Source organism: Doryrhamphus excisus, chromosome 14, assembly GCF_030265055.1.
Source record: "Doryrhamphus excisus isolate RoL2022-K1 chromosome 14, RoL_Dexc_1.0, whole genome shotgun sequence".
NCBI lineage: Eukaryota > Metazoa > Chordata > Actinopteri > Syngnathiformes > Syngnathidae > Doryrhamphus > Doryrhamphus excisus.
In genome coordinates this window covers 19,853,233-19,874,916 of record NC_080479.1, presented here as the reverse complement: position 1 = coordinate 19,874,916, position 21,684 = coordinate 19,853,233, and the positions used below count along the sequence as shown (strand labels likewise).

Sequence of the window (21,684 nt, the reverse complement as noted above, 5' to 3'; positions counted from 1 at the left end):
CCGGGTTTTTGTACTCAGTTTTCACTCGTCCGAACGTTATTTTTACCTTCCTGTTGAGCTTGTTGCAGACAGGAAGGAGGTTGAGCACGTGTGTCAACACCCCTCTGGTTTTCTGAATGGATGAGTCCACCTGGAGGCGAAAAACAACATGGAAGTCTCCACAAAGACGCCGAGGCGTGGACGTTGTGCACGTGGGTGTGGTTACAGTACCTTCTGGAAGGTGGCGGTCTTGCCCTGCACGGGGGTCCTGGCCCCCGTTTGCAGTTGCTGACACAACAGCGCCAGTTTCTCCACCTCCGACATCACTGTCGACTTCTCCTCTCCAAGCAGCTGAGGAGGAGACCAAAAGATGTGGAATACACATTAAGGCCCGTCATGTGACCTTTTCCAGGGATGCTCGAAACCAGGATTTTTGGACTATTTGACACAAACATGAATTTCATTTGTTGAATGTTTTGGAGGTTTGGAGGTTGGTGGTCTCCCATGTTTTTCTTTTTTTGTGAAAAGCTCCTTTTACAAAATGTAAATAGCCAAGAGCTACTAAATGTGTGACTTATTGTTATTATATGTTATATGTTATTATATGTTGTTATATTATATGTTATTTTCATGGCTTATTTTACTTTATATTTTAGTTTTACAAGAAAAGGAACAATAAACTCACATTTTGTTTTTTTTCCTGACATTTTCCTCACCTTATTAACTGAAAACCTGAATGAAAAGCAAGCTTGGGGGAGTGTAATTACATGGGAAATAAACAGTCCAATAATTATTTTTTTGTTCAAGATTTTAAAATAAATATTTAATTAAATTAAATAATTAAACATTTAAATTCATTAAATTTAAATTAATTAAATTAAACATTTAATTAAATAAATTTAATTAATAAAATTAAATTTAAATAGGGTATTTTTTAAAATATTAGTTGTATTTCTTTACATATTTTATTATTGCACATTAAAAAAATAAAAAACATATTTTATATTATATTAATATTATATTTATTCATTCATTCATTTTCTGCCGCTTTTTCCTCACGAGGGTCGCGGGGGTGCTGGAGCCTATCCCAGCTGTCTTCGGGCGTAAGGCGGGATACACCCTAGACTGGTGGCCAGCCAATCACAGGGCACATATAGACAAACAACCATTCACACTCACATTCATACCTATGGACAATTTGGAGTGGCTAATTAACCTAGCATGTTTTTGGAATGTGGGAGGAAACCGGAGTACCCGGAGAAAACCCACGCATGCACGGGGAGAACATGCAAACTCCACACAGAGATGGCCGAGGGTGGAATTGAACCCTGGTCTCCTAGCTGTGAGGTCTGTGCGCTAACCCCTAGACCACCGTGCCGCCCATTATATTTATATTAATATTATATTTATTCATTCATTCATTTTCTGCCGCTTTTCCTCACGAGGGTCGAGGGGGTGCTGGAGCCTATCCCAGCTGTCTTTGGGCAGGAGGCGGGGTACACCCTGGACTGGTGGCCAGCCAATCACAGGGCACATATAGACAAACAACCATTCACACTCACATTCATACCTATGGACAATTTGGAGTGGCTAATTAACCTAGCATGTTTTTGGAGTGTGGGAATATTATATTTTATTCAATTTTATCTTTCAAAATCTTAATTAGACTTTTTAATTATTCATTGTAATAATCCCATCCCAGATGTTTGAAGACATTTGACTGTTTCTGAAGGTTTGGACCCAGCTACCATATCGATTGTGAGGATCAATGGCGGCCGGGAGCTCCAGTCCATCGAGCTCATCAATAACCAGCAGGTTTGATCGAAACCCAGACTAGTCACTCTGGACCTCAGCGACCTCTAACGTCTTGTGCTGGATCATTCCAAAATCAATAATGTTCCCGCTTTAGCAACCGCACACTTTCGTCAAAGCCAACAGGGTTCTTGCTTGACTTTTACGGCGTGACCCTGAAGGGGGCGCTGGTTAAGTCCTACAGTACCTGAGTGAAGAAGACTTGTAGGGAAGAACTGAGCTGGAGTCCTTCTTCTGACAGAACCTTAGGAAGGAAAACAAGCGAGTCAATCCAGCGTTTTCTCCCGCTTCTTGAACTCATCTCCGGTGGCGGAATCAATCCCGCCTGACATTTGCCGACTCGTGCAAATGACCGCACGCCATCATGCCGTGTTTAAACAGGCAGGAAGAACGGACACAGACGCACCTCGGCTTGATGGAAAAGATCGAGTGTCGTCTTCAGCAGACCCTCCCCTCTGGGAAATCAATCGATAGGGAAGAAAACACAGAACATGAGGAAAGGAAGGAAGGAAGGAAGGAAGGAAGGAAACGAGAGTCAACCCAGCAACAAAAACACCAGTGAAGGACGCGTGTGCAGACCTGGTGAACAGGTACATGTTGTAGGCCATGCTGGCCAGGCTCTGGCTCTGCCGGACCAAGTCGTGCTCTGGCTCCTCCCACTTGTCCACCTCGGCGTCCACGTCCGATGACAGCAGGCGGAGCTCCAGGCCCAGTTTGGCCATGCTGGTCTGCTCCTGCGCGGGCAAACGCAAAGCATTGACAAAACCTCACTCAAAACCTCACACACCTGGTCTGACAGAGAATAAGAAGAGGTAGCAGGAGGGATCAGTCACGCTAGTCACCCCTCGAGATAGCCTTCTTTTGTAAGTGACTCTATAGCGGTGCATATTAGTCCTGGTGTCGGTCAGGCTGAAGCGTTTTTGTGTCCTTGTTAAAATGCATCCATATTTTCCCAACACAGTTAGCTTCTTCTACTCCAACTATTTCCACAGTTTTTGAATGGTTAATGCGATTTGCCTGACTTTTTCAACCAAACTACGGTGGGGGTCAAGGGTCAAACGGGAGGAGTGCACGTTCAAAATGTGCCGCCGTTAAAGGGATCGTCCGTTAAAGCGCCACTAACGCGTTAACGTTGACAGCCAGGACGCATGGACGCTCACCTCCGCGTCCAACTTGACAGCCTTGGCGGTCTTCAGGTTAGCCGAGTGTTTCTGCGGGAAGGGAGGGGGGCGGGGGTGTCATGATCAGGTGACGTCAAAGGAGGCGTGTCATTGGCGGATACTCACCCCCGGTCGAGGAAGTGACAAATACGGTCTTTTGTCTCCTGGGAGCAGAAAAAGGACGGTAAGGTGTTAGAGTCCGTATGGACCAAGGGGGGGGGGGGTCCAAACATACTAAAGGAGGTTATGTTAACATGCTAGGACAGGGGTGGGCAAACTACGGCCCGGGGGCCACATGCGGCCCACTAAGCGTTTGAATCCGGCCCGCCAGTTGCTTTCTATAGTAATGGTAATGGTTTAATTTCATTTGAACATGCATCAGATTACAATTGAATGCATCACATAATCAGTTCCCAGTTCCACATGTCCAAAAGGAGTAGGAAGAAGCAAAGCTTATTAAATCCTACCCCTCCATCTGGTACTTTTACAATCAGTAACTCTTACATTTGTTCACTTCCTGCTTTCCATAATACAGTTTAAGGGTTTTTTTTGTTTTTTTTTTAAATAATGTACCTCGTACCGAAGTACGAGGTGATGTGATCCTACAATGACATAATAATTTGATCACTTCCTGCTTTCCATAATACAGTTTAAGGTTTTTTTTTGTTTTTTTTTTAATAATGTACCTCGTACCGAAGTACGAGGTGATGTGATCCTACAATGACATAATAATTTGATCACTTCCTGCTTTCCATAATACAGTTTAAGGTTTTTTTTTTGTTTTTTTTTTTAAATAATGTACCTCGTACCGAAGTACGAGGTGATGTGACCCTACAATGACATAATAATTTGTTCACTTCCTGCTTTCCTAATATGGTTTAAGGTTTTTTTTTGTTTGTTTTTTTTTTTTGTCACGTACCGAAGCACGAGGTGATATGACCATACCATGACATAATGGGTACCATAGTAACTGTCAATATAGTGATTTATTTTATTTATTAGTGATTATTTAGCAAACATCAACTGCTTCTAATTATTTCAAATTTTAACAATTTTAACAACAGCTGGCAACATAAGTCAAGTCGGATGTATGATTCAGAAAAAAAACAAAACTGTAAAATTAAATTTCGTAATTTGCTGTGGTCTGATAGTGACAGCTGATAGTATGATTTACAGATCAAATTAGACTAATATTAATAATAATTCAATGCGGACTGTCAGAATTATAAGCGTAAAATAGTGTGTATTAAATATATATTCTGCCCCCCCCCCGGGACAATTTTGTTAAATCAAAGTGGCCCGCGAGTCAAAAACACCCTGTGCTAGGAGGTTATTTATGTTCTAGCTAAGGTAAGCTATAGCTGCACTTTGCCCCCCCCCCCCACCTCGCTTGCCCTCGAAGACGTCGTCGATCTCACGGACGAGCAGCGCCATGTCGCTCAGCTGGGACTCCCACGCCTCGCAGAACACCTCCAGGTTCTCCTTGGCGATCTTGCTGGACGGGTGCAGCGCCAAAGTTTGGGCCGCCGAGATGATCTGAAACGTTAAATTATTTTATAGCTTTGTGTCCCGCTATTAATAAACCTCAACGTACAGACTTTATCCACGCGTACGCCCCACGGAGCTTTATTTTGAAAAGCAGCCGGGGTGAAGCTCCGTAAAGGATGGGCCTATTTAAAGATTTTATTTGTCGTCCGTGACAGACCAACCCATCACACTGAAGGAAGGCTAATGACGGTGCTAATTTGTCCCGCAGGAAATGAGGATATTCCCTGCCGTGTTATACGTGATAGCCAATTAGCCCCCCCACTCCCACCCCCCCGGTTCCTCCTCATGCCGCTACGTTATCCATTTCCTGAACCCTGACCTCGGGAGCGGAGTCATTACCGAAGGGTCTGATGCCAACCCTGCAGGACGGGAAGATTCTGCGGTGCAGGATAATTGCTGGACACGGAGGAAACATGTGTAGGAAGAGGACAAAGTGTCTTCTCACGGCAGACGGCCCCCACCCTCACCCCCACCCCCAAACCCACCAACATCCAACATGATACCAAACGGCTTTACCTGCGGTCCGATGACGTGGAAGGTCTCCTCCGCGTGCGTGCACGTTATCTCCAGCGGCTCGGTTCCGGACACGTGACACAGCAGACGGCAATTCTGCCAACAAAGCCAAAGATGAACAAACCCACCAGTTAGCAAACCCTGCAAAGTTAGCGCCACCTGCTGGTGTGGAGGATTATTGCAGCCATACAACAAATTCCACACCCACGAGTTGGTGAGTTACCCGAGAGTTAGTAACACTCCAGTGTTCCAGTCAGTACCCGGGACTCGGTGAAATTCAAGTCTTCATTGATCAACCATGAGTCAGTAAAACCTGAGTCTTCGTCTTTTCAAGAGTCCGTGAAACTCGAGTCTTCGTCTTTTCATGAGTCAGTGAAACTCGAGTCTTCGTCTTTTCATGAGTCCGTGAAACTCGAGTCTTCGTCTTTTCATGAGTCAGTGAAACTCGAGTCTTCGTCTTTTCATGAGTCAGTGAAACTCGAGTCTTCGTCTTTTCATGAGTCAGTGAAACTCGAGTCTTTGTCTTTTCATGAGTTAGTGAAACCCGAGTCTTCGTCTTTTCATGAGTTAGTGAAACCCGAGTCTTTGTCTTTTCATGAGTTAGTGAAACCCGAGTCTTCGTCTTTTCATGAGTCAGTCAAACTCGAGTCTTCGTCTTTTCATGAGTCAGTGAAACTCGAGTCTTCGTCTTTTCGTGAGTCAGTGAAACTCGAGTCTTTGTCTTTTCATGACTCAGTGAAACTCGAGTCTTCGTCTTTTCATGAGTCAGTGAAACTCGAGTCTTCGTCTTTTCACGAGTCAGTGAAACTCGAGTCTTCGTCTTTTCACGAGTCAGTGAAACTCGAGTCTTCGTCTTTTCATGAGTCAGTAAAACTCGAGTCTTCGTCTTTTCATGAGTCAGTAAAACTCGAGTATTTGTCTTTTCATGAGTCAGTAAAACTCGAGTCTTTGTCTTTTCATGAGTCAACGAAACTCGAGTCTTTGTCTTTTCATGAGTCAGCGAAACTCGAGTCTTTGTCTTTTCATGAGTCAGTGAAACCCGAGTCTTTGTGTTTTCACGAGTCAGTGAAACTCGAGTCTTCGTCTTTTCATGAGTCAGTAAAACTTGAGTCTTCGTCTTTTCACGAGTCAGTGAAACTCGAGTCTTTGTCTTTTCACGAGTCAGTGAAACTCAAGTCTTTGCCCTTTCATGAGTCTGTGAAACTCGAGTCTTTGTCTTTTCATGAGTCCGTGAAACTCGAGTCTTCGTCTTTTCATGAGTCCGTGAAACTCGAGTCTTCGTCTTTTCATGAGTCAGTGAAACTCGAGTCTTCGCCTTTTCATGAGTCAGTGAAACTCGAGTCTTCGTCTTTTCATGAGTCAGTGAAACTCGAGTCTTCGTCTTTTCATGAGTCAGTCAAACTCGAGTCTTCGTCTTTTCACGAGTCAGTGAAACTCGAGTCTTCGTCTTTTCACGAGTCAGTGAAACTCGAGTCTTCGTCTTTTCACGAGTCAGTGAAACTCGAGTCTTCGTCTTTTCATGAGTCAGTGAAACTCGAGTCTTCGTCTTTTCATGAGTCAGTGAAACTCGAGTCTTCGTCTTTTCATGAGTCCGTGAAACCCGAGTCTTCGTCTTTTCATGAGTCCGTGAAACCCGAGTATTTGTCTTTTCATGAGTCAGTGAAACCCGAGTCTTTGTCTTTTAATGAGTCCGTGAAACTCGAGTCTTCGTCTTTTCATGAGTCAGTGAAACTCGAGTCTTCCTCGAGCACCAGGTACACAGCACAACTCATCTCTGCGAGTTAGTAAAACTCAAGTACCCGTGGCACAGGTAAGTACCCGTGAGTCAGCAAAATTTGATTCTTCGACCCGTGAGTCAGTCTCTGTTAAGTATTTGTGCGTCAACCCGAGAGTCAGGAAAACTAGAGTCTTCCCTGAGTACTCAAGTCAGAGAAACTCGGGTCTACTGTATCACGAGTCAGTGAGACGTCTTCTTGTGAGTTAGTCAAATTTGAGTCTTCATCAAGTATCCGTCAGTCAGAAACACTTGAGTGTCAGTGCGAGTCAGTGACATTCGAATCTTTGTCTTGCAGCCGTAAGTCAGTGAAAATCGAGTCTTCCTCGAGCACCCGTGAGTCAGTATAACTAAAGTCGGTGTCACCCCATGAGTTAGTAAAACTCGATTCTTTGAGTTTTCCTCTAGCACCCACGAGTCAGCAAAATGTAATTGTTTGCCGACCTGTCAGTCTTTGTCAAGGATTCGTGCGTCATCAAAAGTCAAGTCTACTCAAGTCAGAGAAAGTCAGGTATTCACTGCATCACGAGTTAGTCAAACTTGAGTCTTTGTGATGCAGTGAAACCTGATTCTTCGTCGACGTATGAGTCAGTCAAATTCGAGTCTTAATTGAGTATCACTCGAGTATTCCTCCAGTACCAGCCATGAGTCGGCGAATCTTGAGTCTTCATCACTTTGTGAGTCAGTGGAACTCAAGTCTTTTCGACTCTTCTTCCAAACGAGTCTTCCTCAAGCAACCGTGAGTCTTCATCGAATATTCCGTCAATAAAAGTCAACTTTACATCAACGGGTGAGTCAGTAAAACGCAAGTCTTCCCTAAGTAGAGTTAGACTAAGAGTTAGTCGTTGCCCAGTTTCCCTTTTTAACTAGCAGGAGTGAGTCATTGAACGGGTAAACGGAGACAAGTACACGTGAACCCCAAAGGTCTGTTTTGAACGACCGGATCATGACTCGGCCATCTCTAACCTCCACCAGTTGCTCCTTCTGCTCGGTCAGCGTTCGGGAGTATTGCGCCACCACCTCCAGGTTTCCCTCGCCGCCGGCCGCCTTGAGCGCACGCAGCGGCGAATGCTCCGCATGGACCCTCAGCATGTCCGAGGTGCGGCTGACCGCCACCTTGTGGAGCTGCGGGTCAAAGGTCAAAGGCGGTCAGTCCCCTCCAACTTGCCCCGTGGAGTTCCCAAGTCGGCTCACCTCGCGTCTGAGGTCGTTGACGCTCTGGCACGACTTGGCGATGGCCACCTCCAAGTCGTCGGTGGCGTCTTTGGCGTGGACAGACTGCTGCGGGGACGACATCACGGATTTAATCATTACAACTTCAAACCTCGGTATTCCAATTCAAAGGCGAGCTGAGCCTCTGTTGTTTTTTTCGCATCTTTGATGAAACTAGTGACTTGAGTGACATGGAATTGAGCCCGTGCCGTACCGCTTGGGTCCAGGCGTGCAGCAGCTGCTGGGCGTCCTGGCGGGCCAGCTGGCACAGGCCCAGGATGGCCTGGCGCTGCTCGTGGCCCGTGTAGGCCGAGTCGGTGAAGTCCTCGGTGCGCTCCACCAGCGCCTCCAGCTGGCGGCCGACGCTGTCTGGCGGCGAGGCGTACAGGTTGTCCCGCAGGCACTCCACGCTGGACTGATGGGGGATTTATTCATCAGTCGTGAAGTCATATTTTATCATATGCAGAGTTATGTAGACTTTGGGAAAAAATGGCATCAAATCTAACACATTTCAATAAAATGAACAAAAATGGAAAACAACCAAGAAGAACATTGAGAGAATTTAGTTGTAGTTTTTGTTGTTTGGAAAATAAAAATAAATAAAAAATAAAATAAGAAATATTATTGGTTCACAACAAAAATATCATTTCACAACTAAAAAGGGAGAAAAAGTTTTTTTGTGAAAAGATACGTTTCAAGCATAACTTTCACTTTGACGCAAATGTAATGAAAGGAGTAGGAAGAAGCAAAGCTTATTAAATCCTACCCCTCCATCTGGTACTTTTACAATCACTAACTGTTACATTTGTTCACTTCCTGCTTTCCTAATATCATTTACGTATTTTTTGTTACTTAATTTTATAAATTTTTATTTTATTTTTAATTTTAAATTTTTCAAGCGCTTACAAAATGCACTTCCGCCACCTTGTGGCCGTTTTTAAAACTTCACCACACGTGATCTCTTCTGTTGTGCAGTTGTGTCATCACCTCTTTTTGTTTAAAAAAAATGGAAAAAATAAAGTAAAAGTAAAAATAAAGTAAAAGTAAAAATAAAGTAAAAATAAAGTAAAAGTAAAAATAAAGTAAAAGTAAAAATAAAAGTAAAAGTAAAAAAATAAAATTAAATAAAAGTAAAAGTAAAAGTAAAAAAATAAAATTAAATAAAAGTAAAAGTAAAAGTAAAAGTAATAAAATAAAATAAAATAAAATAAAATAAAATAAAATAAAATAAAATAAAATAAAATAAAATAAAATAAAATAAAATAAAATAAAATAAAATAAAATAAAATAAAATAAAATAAAATAAAATAAAATAAAATAAAATAAAACAAAACACTTCCTGAGTGACGGCTGGGTTTCCTCGGTACCAAAGTGGTCAGCTGACCTTTTCATCCCGGTCCTGACGGCCCTGCGTACCTTGTAGTCTTTGATGCCGTTGTAAATGCTGGCGGGGAGGCTCTTGTTCTCCCCGCAGCTCCGTGCCTCCGTGACGATCTCGATGACCTGCTCCAAGGCGCAGCGCATCCTCTGGAAAACGGCGTCTTTGTTGATCCTTGCCGACTCGCAGTCCGGGTGCCTCAGGCAAGTCTGCAGGTAAAAAAAACAACAACCCAAAAAAAATAAAAAACACATTCCCTGCTTTCAGTCCACAAATAAATCAAAGCTGATTGCAGGATGCGGTCTTTGGTTTATTTAAGCTTTGGTTCACCTTGGAGGCTGTGAGGAGCATCATGGTGCATTTCTCCAACACGGCCCGAGCTGCTGCCATCCTGGCTTTTTTCTTCTCGTCCTTCAGGTCCTACAACACACACACACACACACACACACACCAGATGGTGAAAAAGTGGCTTTCCTCCAACTTGTGTCAACTCTTGGAGATGTCCAAAGGCAGCCATGGGAAATATCTTTCATGCCGAATGAAGGGACACTAAAGGGAACCGTCCAGAAATAGCAGTCACTCTTCTAAACAGCATTCTTCATAAAAATAGAGCATCACAGCGTGGACAATATGCTCCCTTCCAAAATAAAAGCAAATGGGCAGCCATGTCACCATGTCATTATCCATCATTGGCTCCAAAGATAAAGGCTGCAGCTTCTCTAAAGAGGCTGAGATGATGCTTTGAAAGCCACCATTAGCCAAGTACAGAGTCCATTCGACTACAAAGCCAGGTACGCTTCCAAAAGAGGGGCGATCCGTGCCCCGCCCCTCCCCATCTTTCATTTTTCGTGATGGCTACTGGCAAAACACTTGAGCTACACACATTTGTGTACATTGTGTACATACATAATGTATAGCAGGGGTGCAAGTATTTCAGGATGCAAGTTACATGTCAACGATATACCTCTTACCACTATATAACATATATTACTATAATCTAACCAGTAAACTACTAATACTAATGATTAGTATTTCACCTTCAACTTCAAAGTTTACAGGTAGTCAAAGTACTTTAATAATAGTTTTATTGATTTTGTATTAAGTGTTAAAAGTAGTAACTTTCACTCAATGGTGAAGAAGATGACAATATAAAATTCTATGTAAAAGAAATGGATTATTAATGAGCTCTATTATTAGATATTAGGATAAGCGGCATAGAAAAAGGATCAGTAACACAAAGCTGAGATGTTTTGTTCAGATAGTTTAGCGTATATTGACCTACATTGGATATTGCTTGTAGTATCTTTCATGTATAATGTATCAAAGTGCCCCCCCCCCCTTCCCGATCCTTAAATTTTCATACATACTGCAAACAAAACAAAAGAAACCATAGCTTCTCCACACAAAAGGTCAAGTAGTCATTGGCCAAGTTCAGTCAGCATCACTCCAAGCTCATGCTTTGGACCCAAAACCACCCCCCCCCACCCCTTTCGGAATGCTACTCACGTTCTGTCTGTCTCCGGTGAGGTGAGCAAACTCCACCATCTCGTTGCCAAACTGGCTGAAAATCTGCACAAATTCCTGGAAGGTGCTGACGCGCTCCAGATGGTCCAGGGTCACCAGGACCTGCAGAGAGATGGGGGGCGTGGTTGTTGTGGGTGTGGGGGGGGGTCCTCATATAGTGTTGCACTTGGCATACAAATAATAGCACACCTGTGTGTGTGTGTGTGTGTGTGTGTGTGAGGTGTCAACTGAATTTTGAAGGATTTTCCAGATTAGGAAGTCCCCGATGCTGCTGTTGCCTAGCAACCGTCCACTCCGGCCTCATCCGGATATTCTGTATGAAATATAAGCGAAAACACCAGGCCGGCATCGCTGCTCAATGCCGCCTCTTAACTTGGAAATAGTTACACGCAAAGTTACTCTTCAAAGGTCCAATGTTGGAGTTGGGCCGCGACATTGACACTCCGTACCAATAGGGGGCAGCATGGTACCAGAAAGACGCCTCCATCTGCAGGAAACCTCTTCGCAGAGCAGATTTATTTCTTCTTTTGTGTACAATAACTAAACGATAACACCAATTATTTTATCATATATTTTATTTATTATATAAATATATTATATTTTAATAAGAATAATTATTGTATAATATAAAATATTAATATAAATATTATACCACAATTATTAAAATACAATATTTTATTCAGCATTTTTTATAACATATAATGCTAATTATTATTAGATATTTATTTGTTTCTTGTTCATATTAAATATATAAAAATATACTAACTTCATTATATATTTTTTTCATTTTAAATTGTAACACATAAATCAAATTTTCAAACATAATAATAATATAGCATCAATGCTCCAATTCAATTCAGTTTCCTGGAGTTGCCAGATGACCGCCAAATAACCGCCGGGGTCTCTTATTAGCACCGAGTCAAAAACATTAACAGCTGTGGCTGTAGGCAACTGCCTTTTGCCATCTTTAAAATGAAATCATGAATGAGTGGTTGGCATCCATCACCTCCACTTTCTCATGCACTCCAGCTCATTATTAATTTCAATATGAACCACAATTATTAAAATATAATATTTAATTCAGAATTATTCAGTATATATAATGCTAATTATTAGATATTTAAAAAATGTTTCCTTTTTATTCTAATTAAAAATATACTAACTTCATTATATATTTTTTTCATTTTAAATGAAACACATAAGTCCATTTTTCAAACGTAATAATAATAATATAGCATCAATGCTCCAATTCAATTCGGCACAGAGTTTCCTGGAGTTGCCAGATGACTGCCAAATAACCACCGGGGTCTCTTATTAGCACCGAGTCAAAAACATTAACAGCTGTGGCTGTAGGCAACTGCCTTTTGCAATCTTTAAAATGAAATCATGAATGAGTGGTTGGCATACATCACCTCCACTTTCTCATGCACTCCAGCTCATTATTAATTTCAATATGAACCACAATTATTAAAATATAATATTTAATTCAGAATTTTTATAATATATAATGCTAATTATTAGATATTTAAAAAATGTTACCTTTTTATTCGAATTAAAAATATACTAACTTCATTATATATTTTTTTCATTTTAAATGAAACACATAAGTCAATTTTTCAAACATAATAATAATATAGCATCAATGCTCCAATTCAATTCAGCACAGAGTTTCCTGGAGTTGCCAGATGACTGCCAAATAACCGCCGGGGTCTCTTATTAGCACCGAGTCAAAAACATTAACAGCTGTGGCTGTAGGCAACTGCCTTTTGCCATCTTTAAAATTAAATCATGAATGAGTGGTTTGCATCCATCACCTCCACTTTCTCATGCACTCCAGCTCATTATTAATTTCAATATGAACCACAATTATTAAAATATAATATTTAATTCAGAATTTTTATAATATATAATGCTAATTATTAGATATTTAAAAAATGTTACCTTTTTATTCGAATTAAAAATATACTAACTTCATTATATATTTTTTTTCATTTTAAATGAAACACATAAGTCAATTTTTCAAACATAATAATAATATAGCATCAATGCTCCAATTCAATTCGGCACAGAGTTTCCTGGAGTTGCCAGATGACTGCCAAATAACCGCCGGGGTCTCTTATTAGCACCGAGTCAAAAACAGCTGTGGCTGTAGGCAACTGCCTTTTGCAATCTTTAAAATGAAATCATGAATGAGTGGTTGGCATCCCTTACCTCCACTTTCTCATGCACTCCAGCTCATTATTAATTTCAATATGAACCACAATTATTAAAATATAATATTTAATTCAGAATTTTTATAATATATAATGCTAATTATTATTAGATATTTAAAAAATGTTTCCTTTTTATTCTAATTAAAAATATACTAACTTCATTATATATTTTTTTCATTTTAAATGAAACACATAAGTCCATTTTTCAAACGTAATAATAATAATATAGCATCAATGCTCCAATTCAATTCAGCACAGAGTTTCCTGGAGTTGCCAGATGACTGCCAAATAACCGCCGGGGTCTCTTATTAGCACCGAGTCAAAAACATTAACAGCTGTGGCTGTAGGCAACTGCCTTTTGCCACCTTTAAAATGAAATCATGAATGAGTGGTTGGCATCCATCACCTCCACTTTCTCATGCACTCTAGCTCATTATTAAAAAAAAAATAACTGTTTCCAAAATGTGTAAAAATGTTGCGCTACTTCGGTAAGAGTTAGCCCACCATATTTGAATGATTGCGGATGCTGCTTTCACTATTGTCCCATCTTTGGTGAAAGCCGCCATCATTGGCCAACGAGACCCGACACGGACAATGAGAGGGAATCCGCCATGTTTGATTTTGCCAAATTGCCCAGCTGTTCCATTCAGATCCAGAAGTCGAGGACTCTGATGGAAGTGTGGGAGAAGATCCAGTAAAAAAATACGATGTGCGTGTTGTTAAATAGTAGAATAAAGCACCGTTTGGTTTATAATCCGTTCACGTATGGAATAATCTCACCTCCTCCTTATGCTTTGGGGAAGGAATATAAGTGGAACATTTACAAAAATCAGTTTTTCAACAAGATGAATCTTCCAAATGACCGAGAGGGCCTTGAGCCAGTGTGCTGTCCTTACATTCCCCAAAATAAAAGCTGCAAATGAAGCATCTCTGAGGTGCCGCCTTGTTTTTTTTTTTGTGTGCGTGAAGCTGCACAGTCAGAGAGCGTGCTCGCTAACGCAGCAGCTTTTCTGCACACGCCACACAACACAAAGAGAACGAGGAGGTCGGAGGAAGGATGTAATCGCGTTTGCTGCTAATGGAGGACAGATGGACGTCCACCGTCGGGCCCAAACCAGGCTTCCCGGTGGTGATTAATCTGCGTCCGCCTCGCACTGGCTGTCTTACTCAATTGTCTTTGTGCGAGCTTATCTCGCTGTTGACGGGAAAGCCGCAGGTCACTTTTTTTTTTCAAATGAATCAGTTTTGGATTTTCAAGCAACTTGCAGCTCTGAAGTTGATCGTAAAACTAATATGCATGATTGAAATCATTACATTTTTTATGAAGACGATCATGTCTGTAATGGCGTTTTTAGGAGTGAAAATGTATCATTTGTTGCCTCTAAGTTGTACTATTTTATTGTGTTGTATTTTTTTGCATGTTTGTGGTTTCACCTTGTTTCGCGACGTGACGATCTGCTTGATGACGATGCGGTCGGCCAGCACCAAAACTTTGGTGACCGACGACAGGAGCAAACGGGCGGCCTTCACCATGCCCGTGCGGTCGCTGAATACCGTGATGCGGGCGTCCGTCGCCGTGGGAACGGCCGCGGCCGGTCCTACATCCGTCAGCTGGGCGATGGCGTCCCCTGTACGGACAAGGCGGGACATGCTGGATGAACATATTTCTACAAAAATACATTATACTTACAAATGAATATGTTTTGAGGCAAAATATACCATTATGTGTAGTAAAGAAAGCCTTCGCACATATTTAATACAGAAACAACTCAATAAATACATTTAAATAAATTCCTTGAAATTTTTATGTGTGAGATTATATATATATTTACATACATATAAGTCAACAAATATCAATATAAAGTAACATTCAAATTTAAAATATATATATTTTTTTACATTCAGTACACAGAATTTTTATGTATTTTAAAAAATATATATATTTAAGACATTTTAGCCGTTATAATGTATCATTTTGTTATGTGTAAATAAATAAACTTTGCATGCCTGGTGAGCTCTCAGAAGATGAAAACGCCTGGCCCTTTAAATCGAGTGTCTCTCTCTCTGTCTGTCCGCACTGTCCTGATTGGCTGTAGACCACTGTCAGTCAGTCTCCTTGGCACCGCCCTGTCATGTCTCCTTTGCCATCGCTAGCTTGCTAGCTTGAAGTCTTGGTATGTTTGCAAGTTTTTCCCGGACAAAACCCTCAATGTCGACAAAATGTTGAATCCCAAAGTCTCTAAAATACTTCTTGTGTCCGAACTCGTTCATCAATATAATTTAAAAAGGAAAGTTTGAACTTTTTTGGGGGTGTTTAAACAAGATGTGATGAAATGCTAATAACAAAAGGTATCAAGTGTATGGTGAGGGGTTTTGCACCCTAAAAACATATGGAATAATTGTTAAAAAAATAAATTACATTTTAAAAAGTTGGCTACTTCACAGATATTATTATTAATATCTGCAATAGATATTATTGGGGGCTATTTTGGGAACCTATCCTCCATGATAAACGAGGGAACGCTGTATACAATTTTAAGAAACAACAAAAACAATACATAAATTGAAATAAATCTGTCTAAAATACTTCAAACCATAATATACCATAACCACTAACATATGTTCATATTGGTAATGTGGTTATTTGTGCTAAAGGGGGTGTTTTCAATATGTGTATACAATATCACGCCGCATGCGACGCAATTTCTACTCAACAACGTGATAATGGCGCAAAGCGCTGATTTGTAAAGACAGCCAACACAGAGACAGGAAGTGGAGACGTGTGACTCATTCTCTCAAGGGGGGGGGGGGGGGGGTGGGGGGGGACTATGAGTCCCGGATAAAAACACATACAAGTTCGTTTCTCTGAGGTGATGAAGACACTTAAGTGGTTTACAAGAGGTGATGATCTTTCACGCATCTTTCCCACGTATTAAAGCGTTCCACAGGAAGGAGGAAGTGGGAAGCATGGATGTGTGTAGCGTGCAGGTGAAAAGTTACAAAGTTCCGCATGGAAGGAACATTTTAGTGTGCGCACACATTTACGCACACCAAATGTGAAAAGAGTCCACGGTGGTATATTTGTAAATAAATGATTCTTCCTCTTTGGTTTTTGTTGGTTGGAGTGGCGCTGAAGACCGCTAGCTTGTTTTGTTGACTTTGGAAAAACAGCAGGCTTCGCTACACACCTTAAAAAGGGGGACAATGCAAATTAACGTCTCCTACCCGCTCTCCGGGCCTCGAAGCAGGCGTGTCCCATCTCATCTTTCAGCTCTTGGTTCTCGGCGGCGATGGCCTCCCCGACGGCGACGAAGCGTCCCACGGCCACGCTGACCGCCTGGCCCACGCGGTGGATGGCCGCTAGGGTGCGCTCAGACTTTTTGGGCCGCTCCTTGTGGTTGATGAGCGTGGTGATCTTCAAAAAGAAGAAAAAGAATTAAAATTGTTCCGGTGGGGGTGGGAGTGGGGGGGTCCCACAGTGGTCTTATGTATTATGTATGCCGGCAGCCAATTATCTTCCATTAATTATTGATCCCTTCCCCTCCCGCCTGCTGTTGGTGTAATTATTTAGTGCAGGAAGCAGCAGGTGGTGATATCTTCATCCTCCCCACAGTTACGCATCTAACATGCAGTTCTGCCAATCACGGCATTGATCCCGCCCACCAGCTCTGACCAAAACAAGATAACAACCCCCCCCAAAGAGCTCACAACCAGTATTTTTTTTTTCTCCCCACTTCCAAGAGTTGTGAGAGCTTCCCGCCAGCCTCTTGTTGACGTCTGACTCATGCGCACGGAGCCAGGCGCTCCCGACGCCGGCTGTCGGGACACGGAGCAGGCGAGCGGCGGGAATACGAGCACGCTGACACGCCATTCACGTCACGACTCGCTGTTAGCGCCTTCGCGTTGCGCAACAGACCTCCTTCCCTGGCGTCTGCTGGAACGACTGAACACACTCGCTGGCCGCTTCATTAGGTACACCTGCACTGTCCAAACCTCCCTTTAACGGCATATTAATATTAATGGTCACCAGACGTACTTCATCTCCATATTATGATGTTTTTAGTTTCGCAAACAGTATTGATGTGTTGATCATTGTATTGATGACGTAACCTTCCAACATGCCTAAACGGACATGAGGTATGCGTGTGTCATGTTTGTGGACGCTGTAGGAGACAAAAAGTTATTTAAAAAAAAATAAAACAAATACTTGCTTTTCAAAAATTTAAATTTTAAATTTTTTTTTTTTAAGTTTTTTAAAAAATAACAGCAAAAATGGAATAAAGTCACAATATAAAGAAAAAAATGTAACAAAATGTAATTATCATAATTTCACAACAATAATGTAATATAATAAGGAACAATACAATAATTATAGTAGCATAAAGTGGAAATATTATGGAAAAGTCGTAATATTTTGACCAGCAAATAAAACAAAGCGGAACATTTTAGAAAAAGAGGTTGTGGGAAAAACGTAAAAATATAAAATTATATTTACCAGATGAAGATTTACAAAAATAAAGTTGAAATAGTTGGGGGGAAAAAAAAATCAGAAAAATGCAAAAAATAGAATTCAACAAGAAAATCGCAAAATCAGCAATAATTTAAGAAAAAATATTATGAAAAAAGTTGCCTTCTCGTGATAAAAAAAGCTGTAATTTTATTTTAATTTTAGAATGTTGGAATAGTGTGAATATTACAAGGAGTATATTCATAATTATTTTCAAAGAAAACAAAAATGTGTGGAAAATATGACAAAAAACTGCAAAAATGGGGAAAAACTGAGCAGAGTGAAATTAATATCAACAGTAGTCTTTGACGAAGCTTTATTTTAAGATGTGTAGCGAAGCCTACATTTATGGGGTCATGACCTTCCAAAAAGTGAGTGTTTGAGCACCTCTTCTCTCAAAAGTGAAGCAAACCAGCGAGGGAGTCATAAACGGACTCTGGGGACAAATTTGACTGAACATTGAACACGACTTTGGCACAGTGGGGGGCCTTGAACGTGACAATGTTAATGCCTTTAACGACGTTCATCGTTGCGGCCGTACTTTGCTGCACACACACCTAACGAGGACGTCCACGGCGAATAGGAAAGGTTTTCGGAATAAGAAGTTTTTCCACCGCAGTCCACTCATTTAAAAGTTTCTCCTCTCGGCAGACTTTTGCTGTGCTCGTCGGTGAAGCGGTTGCGCTGGTGCACAGCAGGAATGCCAATGAGCGCATCCCGCTAAGGAGCCTCCAGCCCAGAAACCTCCAGAACACACCATCGTGTCAAAACACAATGTGTCCAGCTTTCCTATTAACAATGCCGTTTGTCTAGCAGACCACGCATCCCCGGCCAATCCCTCCAATCCCGTCTCATTGTGCTTAGTCATTAGCATCTCAATGACGCCGCTGTGAAACAAAACAAAAATGGCACACTGACGTGCAATCGCATTTCTAAATGATGACATTTGTTATTCTGCATTTCCAGCTGCATCACTAACAGACGACATCCCAAACAACAGCGAGCCTCGCCCGCCATGGCGACGTGCCTCCGCTGCCCTTCTTCCGCCCCAAAATTGTCCCACATAATCAAAATCTCAAGAAAAGTGTGACTGATTTCTAGAATCATACCTGCCAATATTTACATTTGTAAACTAGGAAAAATATCCAGAAAATAAGGCAAAATTTGGGAAATTCTACTGCCTGCTAGCATAAAATGTGTCAAATTAAATTAAATAAATAATAATTTAATGGTAATTATTTATTTCATGACCAAGATATTTATTTAGCAAGAAATGCATATACTTCATGGCACGTTGTAACATTTATATTTATTTTTTATACAGTATATAAAATATTATGTCTATTATATTAGGCTGTTAAATAAGTTATTATTATTATTTGTTTTTATATTTATTTTATTATTTATTTTATATTCATTTTATTATTATTTTATACAATTATTTCATAATTTTTATATTTATTTATTTTATATTATTATTATATTTATATATATATATATACACACATACATAGACACACACACACATATATATATATATATACACACACACACACACACATATACATATATATATATACACACACACATATATATATATATATATACACACACACATATACATATATATATATATATATATATATATATATATATATACACACACACATATACATATATATATATATATACACACACACATATACACACAGACACATACTGTATATTTTGTCAATTGACCCTACTGCTTTTATTTTGAAGGCCCGATGTGGTACGCTGATGTTGCCCGGGTGTTGCTGAGCAGACTGGAAGCCGTGCTGCCTTGGTAGTAGCAGATAGGAATTCTTTTTCCCATTGTGACAATTGGAGCCAGGTATGTGAGGGGGAAGGATGAATATGAGCCAGTCAGCAGGATCCCAAGTCCAGGCCTCGGTAAGCTACTGTAAATCAGACGGGAACAAAAGCTGGAAACGTATGCCTCCCGCCTCCCATGGATACGGACGGGAGTACCACTGGAAGAACACGGAAGCTCCCAGGAATCTCCTCGCCCTAAAGTCATGTGACCACAGCCGGAACTCAAGAGCGATGGAACGGGCGTCTTTGTCCACCGCGTCGCCACAGGCTGGGAATGCGCTCGCAGGCGACGTGAGAGATCACAAAAGGAGGCCACACAGCGGACATCAACGCACATGTCAACATTTTAGTGGCGCTAGCTACCACTGTTAGCACGGGGAACGTGTTTACGTGATACCAACCCACAATATATTATTATTATATAATAATAATAATGTGATTTCATAAGAAATTTATATATTTCATGGCCTACTGGTAAATATATGTCCTGCTCCTCCTTGCAGATCCCAAGGTGTTCCCAGGCCATAGTCCAGCCAAGGTTTCCCCAAGACCTACTACCGGACTGTCGGACGTGACCTTAACGCCCCCCAGGGAGGCGTCCGGGAGCCCCCTCATCTGGCTCCTGGTTCTGCTCAGTGCTTCCAGCCACACGACTGACAAAAGTTATTTCGGCTGCCTGTGCCCACAATCTCGTCTTTTCGGTTACTACGCAAAGTTCACGATCGTAGGCGAGGGTAGGAACAAAGATCGTCCATGAAATTGTAGTTAAAAAAATTAAATATTTGCTTTAAAAAATAATTTTTGTAAAAAAAAAAAAAAGCAAAAAAACAAACAATCCAATAGTTTTGGATCATACTGTTTTGTAAAATTAACATTAGGTACAAAGTTGTAATTTTCTTTTTTTTCTTGTTAAAAATAGTATATTTCAGCCCATAAATTACTATTATTAATTGGTATCAACAGTTTTATTTTATTTTTATCACATTCCACATTTTTGCTCTATTTTTTTATTTATGTATTCTTGTAAGATTGTTGACATTTGTTTAAAAAGTTTTTTATAATTAAAATTTTCTCCAAAAATGCTTCTTTTTTTTTTTTAAATAGGGGGAAAAAATATTTTTCAATATAATATTAGTAATGTATTAGTAAAAATAAAAACATGGCGTAGATTTGTATTATTAATTATTAGTAACAACAGTATCAACAGTTTTATTTTATTTTTATCACATTCCACATTTTTGCTCTATTTTTTTATTTCTGTATACTTGTAAGATTGATATTTGTTTAAAAAGTTTTTTAGTAAAATAATTTTTGTCCAAAAATGCTTTTTTTTAAAAAAAAAAAAAAAGGGGAAAAAATATTTTTCACTAAAATATTAGTAATGTTTTAGTAAAAATAAAAACAGGGCATATATTTGTATTAATAATTATTAGTAATTAAAATGTCAGCAATTTGTCTTAACATTCTGCATTTTTACTCTATTTTTCACATTTTTGTTGGTTTTTTTTGTTTTATTTTATATTGGGGTGACAATAAAACGACGGCCGGGGCTGCACTTTGGACACCCCTGCATTAGGGGCGGCCCAAGCGTCAATTCCACTCCCGTGTGCATCGATGGCTTGGCGTTCCAGCCGCCAAACAAAGTGGCGAAATTGAGAGCTCCGTCTTTGGCTCGGCTCCTTTTTCACCACAACTGACCGATGCGGAATCGGCATCACTGTGGATGAACAAGACCCCGACGCACTTCAACTCCTCCGCTTGGGGCAGGATCTCATACCCGACCCGGAGATGGCTTTCCACTTTGCCCGGGCGAGAACCATTGACATTGACTACAATGCTATGCTCCTAAAATTAATGCAGATTTTTGTTAAATAATATTTTGAAATGCTGCTGCTCATTGAGAAGAGCTATTGATGCTTTCCAAAAGTCACCGACAACCATGATCCCTCCTGCTACATCTTCTTATTCTCAGCCAAACCAGGGTACGGTCATTCTTACCCTGCATTTTGTCCCCCCCAGCACACCTCGTACCACCCGTTGCAGCCTGCTATTTTAACACCATTCCCGAACCATAACTCCTCTAAAGTCAATATGCTCATAAAGCATCTGGTACGAACGCCGCAAAAGCAAATTTGGCACACGTGTGAGTGACGGGGCCTTGAAGGAGGCAGCACAGATGCTCGTAAAGACCGCAGACTCCAGTGAAAACA

At 40.7% G+C, this 21,684-nt stretch overlaps 1 protein-coding gene across 3 annotated transcripts in view; it reads right to left on the bottom strand.

Annotated features, from left to right (window-relative positions):
* LOC131101619 (alpha-catulin-like) overlaps nt 1–21,684 on the bottom strand; it is a 46,545-nt gene that overhangs the window by 1,317 nt on the left and 23,544 nt on the right. Inside the window, exons 2-18 of one of the 3 annotated variants that reach the window (XM_058046921.1) lie at nt 16,339–16,528; nt 14,548–14,741; nt 10,883–11,002; nt 9,707–9,796; nt 9,415–9,585; nt 8,213–8,413; nt 7,981–8,067; nt 7,753–7,911; nt 5,016–5,108; nt 4,337–4,487; nt 3,078–3,115; nt 2,952–3,002; nt 2,371–2,525; nt 2,198–2,246; nt 1,979–2,035; nt 211–330; nt 47–130 (exon numbers count right to left, since the gene is read on the bottom strand). In XM_058046921.1, the coding sequence (XP_057902904.1) occupies nt 47–130; nt 211–330; nt 1,979–2,035; nt 2,198–2,246; nt 2,371–2,525; nt 2,952–3,002; nt 3,078–3,115; nt 4,337–4,487; nt 5,016–5,108; nt 7,753–7,911; nt 7,981–8,067; nt 8,213–8,413; nt 9,415–9,585; nt 9,707–9,796; nt 10,883–11,002; nt 14,548–14,741; nt 16,339–16,528 (2,010 nt within the window). The remainder of the gene's footprint in view (nt 1–46; nt 131–210; nt 331–1,978; nt 2,036–2,197; nt 2,247–2,370; nt 2,526–2,951; nt 3,003–3,077; nt 3,116–4,336; nt 4,488–5,015; nt 5,109–7,752; nt 7,912–7,980; nt 8,068–8,212; nt 8,414–9,414; nt 9,586–9,706; nt 9,797–10,882; nt 11,003–14,547; nt 14,742–16,338; nt 16,529–21,684) is intronic. The other 2 variants (XM_058046923.1, XM_058046922.1) reach the window with 2 other exon arrangements.